The 11947-nt window shown below is 44.6% G+C and overlaps 1 protein-coding gene across 2 annotated transcripts; it reads right to left on the bottom strand.

The window, feature by feature from the left end:
- Positions 1 to 1642: 1642 nt before the first annotated feature.
- gnrhr.L (gonadotropin releasing hormone receptor L homeolog) lies at positions 1643 to 10488 on the bottom strand. Of its 2 annotated transcripts, XM_041571886.1 has the most exons (4): positions 10270 to 10488; positions 6237 to 7873; positions 4843 to 5047; positions 1643 to 2203 (listed from the first exon to the last, which is right to left on the bottom strand). In XM_041571886.1, exons 2-4 carry the CDS (start codon positions 6792 to 6794, stop codon positions 1710 to 1712), a joined length of 1257 nt encoding a protein of 418 aa, XP_041427820.1. In that variant the 5' UTR covers positions 6795 to 7873; positions 10270 to 10488; the 3' UTR covers positions 1643 to 1709.
- Between the last annotated feature and the right edge of the window lie 1459 nt (positions 10489 to 11947).

The following is an 11947-nucleotide window of genomic DNA, read 5'->3' as shown; positions in this document are numbered from 1 at the left end:
TTCAGTAGTTTTCCTTCTTCTTTAAATGACCCCTTATGCTGTATCTGTGTATAGCAACCAATAAGCAGCTCTGTCCCGGCAAGGACATGGGTTTTTTTTGTCTCTGTTATAAAATAGCCGCTTCCCTATCCCCGTGGGGCAGAGCCATTAGCAGAATATTGCTGCGTGTCACTGAGTATTGATTGGTGGCTTCCCCCAACAGCAGAACCAATCCAGTCCTGCGCCCGACACCCACGCACTATTATTTATAGGAGCTCCGAGCTCTCAGGCCCTTAGAGTTTCCTTCAGATGCACTTTAATGTACTTTCCAAGTGCTTCTCCTCCAATACATACATTACATTAAGTGCTGCCCCCACTCAGCCTACGTGCAGGATAATTATACTGGAGCTGCTCTTTTACTCTAAGGCGTCTCTCTGCAGTACTCCCTGCACCTCCTGTTCTGCTGCTTTTCTCTGCCCTAATGATAGGGACGTGTTTATGGGTCAGTATCTCCCAAAGTGCAGCCAGTAAAGTACCTTGGGGGTTGGCAGCCTTTATAGGATAATTCAGTGTTGCTGTACTAGGCAGGTGGTGGGGTTATGCCCCAGTGGTTCTCCTACATGCGTTTCGGACTGATTGTGACTGATCAGATCTGTGTTAAAGGGCATGTAAAGGCAAAAAATGAAATCCATTTTTACTTTTTTTTAATGAAAAAGAAACCTATCTCCAATATACTTTAATTAAAAAACATGCACCGTTTTTATAAGAAACCTGACTGTATGCAGTAAAATTCTCCCTTCATTTACTGCTGTGGATAGGAATTGTCAGACGGTCCCTAACTGCTCTGCAGGGAAACAATCATACTTATGAACAGCAGGGGGAGCCCCCGCCTTACTTCCCAGCCATGCAGAACTCAAGCAGCTTTGTTTGTTTCCCTGTAGAGCAGTCGGCGACTGTGTAGAGATTTGTATTGGATTTTATTTTTGCCTTTACATCCCCTTTACTGTTTCCAACTCCAGCTGCAGGGACAAAGATCATGGAGCCAGATTTAAACAGATAAACTGGGATTCTATTTGGTGGAATATTTTGGAGAAAGTTTGTATTAAACAATACAAAAACTATAAAATCCACATTAGATTACATGACAACACAGGACCCAGTGCAGTCTGTATATTCTGATTATTAATCAGTCTTGCTGTATCGGCTTCTGGCAGATATTATTTGACTTGTGCTGTTTTGATCATTTATGATGATCCCTAAGCAGCCCAGATCACACTGAGCATGTGCACAGTCTTGGTCTTGCAAAGATGTATAACAAAGTTACAAGATGGTGACCCCCTGTGGCCAACTTTGAAAGCATAAATCATTTGTTTGATTAGGCTTGTGGTGCAGTAAGTTCATGTTTATGTTTAGTATACAAAATACAGCATTTCTAGCCTTGTTCTATTTTAGTCTTTACTTCCCCTTTAAGTGTTCAACCCCCTCAGAGTTCAGAAGAAAAGACTAAATTCAACCTGAATTTTATTGATTTGGATATGTTTTCTGAGTCTCTAAGGCAATATGGTCGCTTCTCCAGGGTGTAATAGTAACTCCACCCAGTTGAACGTTGAAAAGAGAGTTGCCTGGCAGTGGAATTTGTTGCTCCAAGGAATCCGAGCCCCGATGCGTTTGGTCATCTTGCGTCCATTAATGGTGGCCGTTGTGGTGCATTGTCGTTTGTGGTTGAACGTTCACATGAAACTCTCCACAATCCTTCCCTGACACTGGTCGCATTTCCCTGAATGGAGTCCATGCCCAGTAACCTCTAACTCAAACTTACCAGACCCCCCCAGAACCCCAACTGTCCTCTTCATAGGCGCAGGGGTTGTGGTTATACGGAAGGACCCAGTGCCCACAGAGGCAGTGTCGTGGTCCTTTCCTTGAGCGGCGCATCGGCACACTCGTCTGATCTCCCTTCGGAAGTGGATGGTGAAGAGTCCGTAGATAATGGGATCCAGGCACGTGTTCAGGAGGCCGAAGAGGAAGAGGATGTGGCTGAGGGACGGTGGAACTTTCTCTTCGGTCAACATCTCTGGGGAAAACCAGTACCATATCCCTAGGAGATAATATGGAGTCCAGCACACGATGAAGGTCAGCACTATCACCAAGGACATTTTCAATGTTCTCATTCGAGCCCGGGGGATGTTATTTGATGAGCGCCGGAGGTCAATTTCTTTGGAGGAAACTGGAGGAAATAAATGATCACATATTTAATATATAGACCTGATCATTCACAGCCAACACCACCCCCGCACCCGTTTCATATCTGACCAGGCAGGCTGGGAAATCCCATAAGCTGAGGACCACATTGGGCAATGTGTCTGTATGGCCCTAAGGGATCTGATCCTGGACCCAAGAGTCTGATCTGCCTCACCACTAGAGGGAGCTAAAGAGGCAAACACTGAATGTTGTTTGTTTTGGATCATAAAAAGAGCTCTGGACTTCCCCCAGTGTCATCTATAAAAAATGTACCCCCCAATGAAGGTCCATAAAGTAGAGTCCTGCAGCGGGTCGGGTACCCACGGGTTACCCGCAAAAAACTGCCGTATCTTGCAGGTTGAGGGGAGAAGTTCTGGATGCGTTTAAAGACGCGGTTCTGCGGGTCGCGGGTCGGCCGAGGGTCTTCTGAATATCGATATTTAGTCCTTTTTTTCTGATCATGGCAACTTGTGATGACGTCACTTCCGGTTTACAATGACAGCACTTCCTGTTTTAATCCCTTTATTCTGATCACGTCTACTTGCTATGATGTCACGTCCGGTTTACAATGACGGCACTTCCCGATTCTTGATGATAGCGGGTCGCAGGTCCGGGATAAGGTACTTGCGGGTAGGGTCGTGTAGCGGTTCCAAGCGGGTAAGAATGCGGGTCCGGGTTGCGGATTGCAGGTTGCGAGTCAGGTACGTGTCCCAAAAAATGGACCAGCGCAGGACTCTACCATAAGGTTCCCTAGTCAACCCCACCATCAGCAAAGGTTCATAAAATATTCCCTAGTTAAACATCCAATGATGGGGATTAAGCCTCACCCAAGAGATGGCCTTTCACCAGTGATGATCTAAAAAGAGTTCTCTATAAATCGTCCAAAATTCGTCCAAAAGGGGATATCTCTGGCTGTCCCACAATGAAGATCCATAAGGAGTTCCCTAAGTTCATAAGATATTCTCCAACCAAACCCACAATGATGGTACATAAGATGTTCTCTAGCCTCCCACCATTTCATGGTTAATCAGGAGTTATCTAAACTTCGTCTAGTGACTAGTAGGGATGTCGCGGACTGTTCGCCCGCAAACTAATTCGCGCGAACATCGACCGTTCGCGTCCGCCGAATGTTCGCGAACGTCGCGCGACGTTCGCCAATTTGGGTTCGCCTTAGCTGCCACTTATTTTTGCCCTCTCACCCCAGAGCAGCAGATACATGGCAGCCAATCAGGAAGCTCTCCCTCCTGGACCACCCCCACACCCCCTGGACCACTCCCCTTCCATATATAAACTGAAGCCCTGCAGCGTTTTTTCATTCTGCCTGTGTGTGCTTGGAAGAGCTAGTGTAGGGAGAGAGCTGTTACTGATTTGAGGGACAGTTGATAGTAAGTTTGCTGGCTAGTAATCTACTTGATACTGCTCTGTATTGTAGGGACAGAACTTGCAGGGATTTGAGGGACATTTTAGGGTAGGTAGCTTTGCTGGCTAGTAATCTACCTTCTACTGCAGTGCTCTGTATGTAGCTGCTGTGGGCACTGATCTCTTCTGATCTCATCTGCTGACTGCTGTAATAACCCAATAGTCCTTGTAAGGACTGCTTTTATTTTCTTTTTTGTTTTTTTACTTTGCTACTGTAAGAGCCCAGTGCTATTAGTCTAGCTGTGTTGGGGAGTGGGACTGGTGTGCTGCTCCTCCTAGTAGTTCACCACTACCAGCACCAACCAGAGTCAAAATTGTTACAAAGTATCTTATTTGCACCTGTTAGCTGTTCTGAGCTCTCTGCCAAAAGCTAATTAAGTTAGAAACTGTTTTTTTTCTGGCTGTTCAGTTCAGAGAAAAGAGGGACTTTCCAGTACAAAAGAGGGACAGGGGGTTGAGTGGTCAAAAGAGGGACAGTTGGGAGATATGCAAGTGCCACCTAGCTGTGTGAGCTTTTTCACATTCTGTCTAAATAACAATAATAATTCCATGTCCGTAAACATCACCTGAGTGATGCTTTTACAGCAGCAATAATATATTCCGTATCCACTACTGTATACGTTGCCCTTGCAGGCATTGTTTGCCCAGTCTTTAACCAAGTGCCACCTAGCTGTGTGAGCTTTTTCACATTCCGTGTCCAGAAACATCACCTGAGTGACGTAGTGTGATTTCTGCCCTTTACAGCACAAAACGCAGCGCTGTGTCAACAATGTATTTTTCAGATACATTTTTGCCCTTGATCCCCCTCTGGCATGCCACTGTCCAGGTCGTTGCACCCTTTAAACAACTTAAAATCATTTTTCTGGCCAGAAATGTCTTTTCTAGCTTTTAAAATTCGCCTTCCCATTGAAGTCTATGGGGTTCGCGACGTTCGCGAACCGTTCGCATTTTTGACGCAAGTTCGCGAATATGTTCGCGAACATTTTTTACGCCGTTCGCTACATCCCTAGTGACTAGTCTGAAAAAAGAATTCTCCTTCCCAGTGCAAAATTTCATGTTTTCTAGTCAAACCCCCAGTGGCGGTTGATAAGGAATTTTCTAACCTTCCCCCAATAATGGTCTACACAGAGTTGTCTTGCAATCTCTTCTGGTCCATGAGGTTCTGTTACCCTCCTCCAAAGGCATTTTTATGACTACAGCACTCACCGCAAGTTGCCTTCATCTTGTGCGATATCTCCATCAGGATGCGTGTATAGCAGGACACCATGATGAGGAGAGGCAGCAGGAAGAGGCAGAAGAAGGTGAACATGTTATAGATGGTCTCCTGCCAGTGGGCTTGGAAGCTTCCCACCGTTGCACATTGGACAAAGTGTATCGGCTCCGATCTGCTCACTGTGTGGAATACAAAGAGCTGAAAGAGAAGTCCATGATTAGCAGGAGATCCCAGGAGATTGTTATTCTAAAATGGTAATGTAGTTTTCTTTTTAGTATGACAGGTGGCACCTGGTCCATATTTGCTCATGATGAGGGTCCTTGGAGAAGGATTATTATCATTATAACTGGCTGTATATTCAAGGAGCCGCTAAATGGTTTCTGATGTCTAGAGGTCAGCATTTCAGTTGTTGACTCATGCTTGACTCACTTTGATGCACTTGGGAAAATCGCAATAATTTTCCCTCTGACTCATGCTATCTGCGAGTAAAACGATCAATAGTAACGATGTGTTTGGCCAAATACCAAATTTAATTTGGAGCCCTGAGTTTCCTGTTCAGACATGATAAATATGCCCAAAAAAGGCCAGTATTAAAATCAGGTGAGGACTATACAGCCACGTTGATACAGTCCTCTTCTGAAAAATTACCGTAGACACTTTTTATTATTGGCCTAGGGGCCAAACGATCAAATAATTGTGATTTGGCCCAGATAATTGGTAGCAAATCAAGTTAAGGATCTGCATTTGGAGAGCTCACCAAACAAGTATCATGAAGTTTATGCCAAGGTTTAGGCTCTGTATAGACCCAATATTCTCACCTAAGAATCCATCTGGGAACAAGGAACCCTATGAGAGAGGTCCACCTTACACCGTATCATAAAACTGTGAGAATATAGTAATTATCCTACACTGAGCACAATTCAGCAGGAACAGCCCCCAAGTGTAATCCCAGCCTCCTAATGTACTCTTCTCTTTCTCCTCAGGGTTCATTTGAGTTCAAGTTTCCTTCATTGTAACCTACAGGTAATGAACGGACCCTGGCAGTGACAGCTCTGTTGATAACTGACTTAATCAGTGCGCCTGCTATTCTTTCCCTCCCGGGAACAAACGCACTAGAAGAATGTAGATGTTGAAGACTGAAGGACACCTTCGAGTCATTTGTTAAGTGTATAATGATCAGACCCTGACTCTCTTGATTATCCATTTTAACTCTATTAATCTAAACATCAGGCAATTACCCTCTGAATCATCACCTTGGGAGCCAATAAATTTACCCCAAGGTTGGGCAACTGATCAATGAGCAGAAGTGTCAGGTCTACAATAATCAATTTCAACACATTAATTTTATGTCCAAGAGATATATGTGTGTATTTGTAGGACTACCTACCTGTGGGATTGCCAGCAGATAGCTCAGAAACCAAGCCACGCAGAGCATTATTTTATTCTTCTTCTTTGCGTCCCCAATTCCTAATGGATTCAAGATGGCAGCCTGGCGATCCAAGCTGATCACCACTGTGACAAAGGCAGATGAGTACATGGCGGCCAGCTTGAGGAACATGAGGACCCTGCATGCCAAGTCTCCAGCATACCACTGAAGGGTGACGTTCCACACAGCATCCAAGGGCATTACAACCAGTGTAATGAAGAGGTCAGCGGCCACCAAATTGATAATGAGGATTCGGATGTGGGACTTCTTCTTGTATTTATAGGTGATTGTCCACAGGGCAGCTATGTTGAAGCAAGCTGAGAAGATGAAGAGGACGCAAGTAATGGCCACTCGTATCTTTGCAGCAGTGGAGAAAGTTGGGAGGATAAACGCCTTATCATTGAGCACCGTAATATTAGGTCCATAGGTCTTCTCCTGCTCTTTTAAATGAAAGCAGCTAAGGTTCAATGCACAAAGGTCTTGAGAGTCCATTATTCCTTGATAACTCATGGTGAGCATATGGTCACTGGTAAGGACCTTTTTGGCAAAAATAGTATATTGGGCAATCCCACGTTAACACCATCAGCACATCAGCAGGAGGGTCTTAATAACACCATGTATTGTCTTTGCATTATTACTCAAGAGGTTATGGACATCTTGCCTCACCTTCAGACTTTGAGAGACCATGTTTATTTAGGTATTCCAAGGTTTCCCTCATATGAGTAGTGGTGATATGTAGGTCCTTTACCTGCAGTCAATAATCCCAGACCAGATAGGAATCTACTTTTTTTTAAGCAATCACTCTGTGACCTTGATGAGATCCAGCAACCACAGACATAAGTGGCTCCTTCATCTAAGGAACAATAACTAATCATAGACCAGATAGGAATCCAGTTCTTTATGAAGCAATCCCTTGATGAGATCTGAAGAAAGTGACTACTTCAACTAAGGAACAATTAGTAATCCTAGACCAGAGAGGACTCTAGTTCCTTGTCAAGCAACCCCTTGACCATGAGATCCAATGACCCTCTGGCTCCTTCAACTAAGGAACTATTTGTAGTCCTAGACCAGATAGTAACCCAGTTTTTGTCAATCAACTATGACATTGATCCAATGACCCAAAGAGAAAAGTGGCTTCTTCTTCATCTAATGAGCAGTTAATAATCCCAGACTAGTCATCTAGTTCTTTACCAAGCAATCCATCATGGATATTGAAGAGAATCAATGACCAGAAGACAACAGTAGTTCCTCAAACTAAGGAACTATTAGTAATCATATACCAGATATGAACTCTAGAAAGTTCCATCAACCTTTATCTCCAGCTTGTACGTCTTTCTTCTAAACATCTCTCCTCTACTGTTCAAGAACTTGTGTTGTAGGACCATGACTTCTGGAGTCTATATCAGAAAGGGCAGAGGTAAGAAGAACATCTAATAACTTGAATCTCTGGAAGGAATATGATGTTGTTATGGAGAGCTGCTGCCAGTCTTGTTAATGAGCCAGTTCTGAGTCTTCTGGAATAATTGGCCCTTAGTCATCTAGTGTGACTTTGTTCTTCATCATGGGAAGGAAACGAGGCGTCTTTCCAAGAGCGACTCCTACCAAGCAAAGAGAAAGACATCATTATTTGTGCTCGTTCCTCATGCTCACCAATCACTCAGGAATATGAAAGACTTGTGTAACTTAGAGGTGTAACTTAGAGCCAATCATTGCATGAAAGTGGATGGGTGATGGATTGGGTGCTGAAGGGGTGCATGACGCATGACTGAAACGTTCAATCACCCACGTCTCCTGGCTGCATCGTTAACGTTTAAATATAATCGCCCTTCATTTGTTTTTGAACTAATGCTAAGAAGGCGGATTAGTGGTTACCACTGCTGGGGTCTTGGGTTCAGTCCTGACCAGGGCAGTTTTTGTATTCCCACTGAATTTGGGGGTTCCCTCCAGGTACTCTGGCTTCCACCCATGCTCCAAAAACATACAAAAACTGCCCCGTGTGTGTGAAGGTGTTAGGGACCTTCCTTATTCACCTCCGTCTGATTTGTGCCTGATTTGACTACCGATGCACTGGGGCAGAAGGGGGAGAAAATTGGATCATGCTTTGGGTCTATGGGGTCTCACTGGCCACTCCACTCTGGCTAAGGGCTCATATTATCATTAACCCCCTAATTCACTTCCATTGGGTACATTGTAATGCAATACTCATTTTCGGGGCTTAATAATTAGGGATGCACTGAATCCACTATTTGGGATTCGGCCGAATCCCCGAAGCCCTTGTGAAAGATTTGGGCGAATACTGAATCTGAATCCTAATTTGTATATGCAAATTAGAGGCGAGAAAGGAAAAACTGGAAAAAGAATGTTTTACATCCTTGTTTTGAGACGTGAAATCACATGATTTCCCTTCCCACACCTAATTTACATATGCAAGGATTCGATTCGGCCACACACAAGGATTCGGCCGAATCTGAATCCTACTGAAAAAGGCTGTATCCTGGCTGAATCCCCAACCAAATCCTGGATTCAGCGCATCAATATTAATAATTCAATGGGGTGTTAAAGATCAGTGCTGTCATTGTGCTCGAACACCCCATTACACAGAATAGTGTTTCTCTGCTCAAAGCAGTTCCAGCACATTAATCGAACAGGTGGGAAAGTGTTAATCCACCGGGATTAACACAGTAAGTGAAGCTCGTCATGATCGAGGGAAGAGGCAGCGATTATCTGGGCCCCAAACTCAGTGTGGCCCCTAAATGTCCTAGAACTGCATTGCTGCCCAGAGAGGCCTCTGATTGGCTTATATAGGAGAGCAGGAGAGATTGGAAGCTCAGCTGAGGCCCATTAACTCTAAAAGTGCTGGAACCAAACTTGGAACAAAGCGACGTAGAATCTACAGAGCTGCCATACTGCACCAGAAATTGCTATTCGCTCTTAGGAAATCCTCGCCAGCCCCAGATCATGCCATTAATTATTCATAAAGTGCATTAACCCCTTTCCTCCCAGCTGGCATTCCATAATGCACAAATCAACCAAAATGGTGTATTTTAGGATCCCAGAAATGAAGGTTTTCTTGCCGGAGTCACAGTATGGCCGCTCACAGTATAAACGACATTTATTTATATATATATATATATATATAGATTCATTTTTAAAGGGGAACTACTGCTGCGATAAATCTGTTTCAGAGACAGTCTTTATTATTTTTTTTATACGGGTGACAGTTGGTCTGTAATGCCCGACCCCCCCCAGCTCATTTGCCCTTGGCTCAGTCCATAAATTCCTCTCCCAGTTTGACACTGATTTATTCTGTACTTTACTCATATATAATCTGATGGGCACCCCCCCCAGCACTAACTCACCTTATAGCTTTCCCTGCTCCTCTGGGCCCCACAGGTGTATAACAGGGAGTAGAGTCAGGCAGGTATAGTGTCAGGGGGTGTAAATATGCCATAGGGATAGATGGGGAATATCTATATATTATACAGTACATATATAATATGGGGGTGACAGGGGGTAAGATGGGGGTATATGGGGGTGCAAGGGGAAAGAGGGGGGTATATCTGTATATTATCCAGTACATATATAATATGGAGGTGACTTGGGGAAAGAGGGGGGTTTATCTATATATTATATAGTACATATATAATATGGGGGAGAAAGGGAAAAGAGGGGGTATATCTATATATTATACAGTACATATATAATATGGGGGAGTAAGAGGGGGTATATCTATATATTATACAGTACATATATGATATGGGGGTGACAGGGGGAAAGATGGGGTATATCTATATATAGCTATTAGGGTGTTACACAAGAAGTGGCACATACATTCATTTAGTACTTACCTTGCCCGGTACCTATTAAAGTAAGTGCCCGGGTGGTGATGGCAGTGGGCGGGTGCTAGTAAAACAAAGGGCACATGATATAAAAAGGGGTTTCAGTGCTGCAGGGAGAGCTGTACATGGAGTAAGAGGGAATAGGGGTAACTTACTGCAGTGGCGTCTCTCCCAGTTCCAGGGGGGCACATTACACCGGGTGGCACATCAGGGTGGCAGGACACGGGGTGCTGTTTTCTCCTGTGTGAGTTTTGCAGTTGTGCGTTGCATCCTACCCCTGTTAGAGGTCATACATTGCAGATACACCGCTCCACCTCTCCGTCCTACCCCTCCAGCCATCTCCCCCTCTTACTCCCAATCTCTATAAACCTCCTGATTAACCCCTTCTGTGCTGTGGCCCCAGGAACCCTACTGCTCTTCTCTCCCTCCTGGTGACTCTGTGGCATCCTTGGCTGGATCAGCATCAGTCATATTACTCAGTAGCCCCTCCAGGGAGGGAAGGAGGAGGGGAGGTATCTTAATACACACGGTCATTTCCACAACTGCCAGCCTCTCTAAACAGCAAGTTCTTGTGCAAAGCACAACTCCCTGCTCAACTCCACCTCATCTGGGAATCTCCAACAGTCTGTGGATCTCTATGCATTATTGCTGTGAGCAGAACTGTCTGAGCTCTTGCACTGCTGTACAGTGCTTTACCCTCAAGGAGCACAATACAAATAAAAATATAGAGTAGGACAAGATGGAGACAGTAGGACAAGATGGAGACAGTAGGACAAGATGGGAAGAGTAGGGCAAGATGGGAAGAGTAGGGCAAGATGGGAAGAGTAGGGCAAGATGGGAAGAGTAGGGCAAGATGTAATGAGTAAGGCAAGATGGAAAGAGTAGGGCAAGATGGGAAGAGTAGGACAAGATGCGAAGAGCAAGACAGGATGTATAGGGTTGGACAAGATGGAAAGAGTAGGAAAAGATGGGAAGAGTAGGGCAAGATGGAGACAGTAGGATAAGATTGGGAGAGTAGGGCAAGATGGAGACAGTAGGACAAGATGGAAAGAGTAGGGCAAGATGAAAAGTGTAGGACAAGATGGAAACAGTAGGACAAGATCTAAAGGTTTGGACAAGATGGAGCTAATAGGGCAAGATGGAAAGCGTAAGACAGGATGTAAAGAGTAAGGCAAGATGGGAAGAGTAGGACAAGATGGTAAGAGTTGGGCAAGATGGAAAGAGTAGGATAAGCTGGAGACAGTACGACAAGATGGAAAGAGTAGGGCAAGACAGAGACAGTAGGGCAAGATGGAAAGAGTAGGACAAGATGGAGACAGTAGGGCAAGATGGAAAGAGTAGGAAAAGATGGGAAGAGTAGGACAAGATGGAAAGAGTTGGGTAAGATGGAAAGAGTACGACAAGATAGGAAGAGTTGGACAAGATGGCAAGAGTAGGGCAAGATGGAAGAGTGGGGGCAAGATGGAAAGAGTAGGACAAGATGGAAAGTGTAGGACAAGATGTAAAGTGTAGGACTAGATGGAGACAGTACGGCAAGATGGAAAGTGTATGACAAGATGGAAAGAGTTGGGTAAGATGGAAAGAGTAGGACAAGATAGGAAGAGTAGGACAAGATGGAAATAGTACGACAAGATGTAAAGGGTTGGACAAGATGGAGACAGTAGGACAAGATAAAAAGAGTAGGGAAAGATGGAAAGAGTAGGGCAAGATGGAAAGTGTTGGACAAGATGGGAAGAGTAGGGCAAAATGAAAAGAGTGGGGCAAGATGGAAAGAGTAGGATGGAGACAGTAGGACAAGATGGAATGAGTAAGGCAAGATAGAAAGAGTAGGGC

This window comes from Xenopus laevis, chromosome 8L (assembly GCF_017654675.1).
Source record: "Xenopus laevis strain J_2021 chromosome 8L, Xenopus_laevis_v10.1, whole genome shotgun sequence".
Lineage (NCBI taxonomy): Eukaryota > Metazoa > Chordata > Amphibia > Anura > Pipidae > Xenopus > Xenopus laevis.
Note: the sequence above shows the minus strand (reverse complement) of the source record. Positions and strands in the feature narration are given on the sequence as shown.

Coding starts and splice junctions, on each gene's coding strand:
- gnrhr.L (XM_041571886.1), bottom strand. CDS start 6,794: ATGCTCACCATGAGTTATCAAGGAATAATGGACTCTCAAGACCTTTGT. Junction 5,048..6,236: donor ATCTGCTGGCAATCCCACAG/GTAGGTAGTCCT, acceptor CTTCTCTTTCAG/CTCTTTGTATTCCACACAGT. Junction 2,204..4,842: donor CAAGATGAAGGCAACTTGCG/GTGAGTGCTGTA, acceptor TATTTCCTCCAG/TTTCCTCCAAAGAAATTGAC.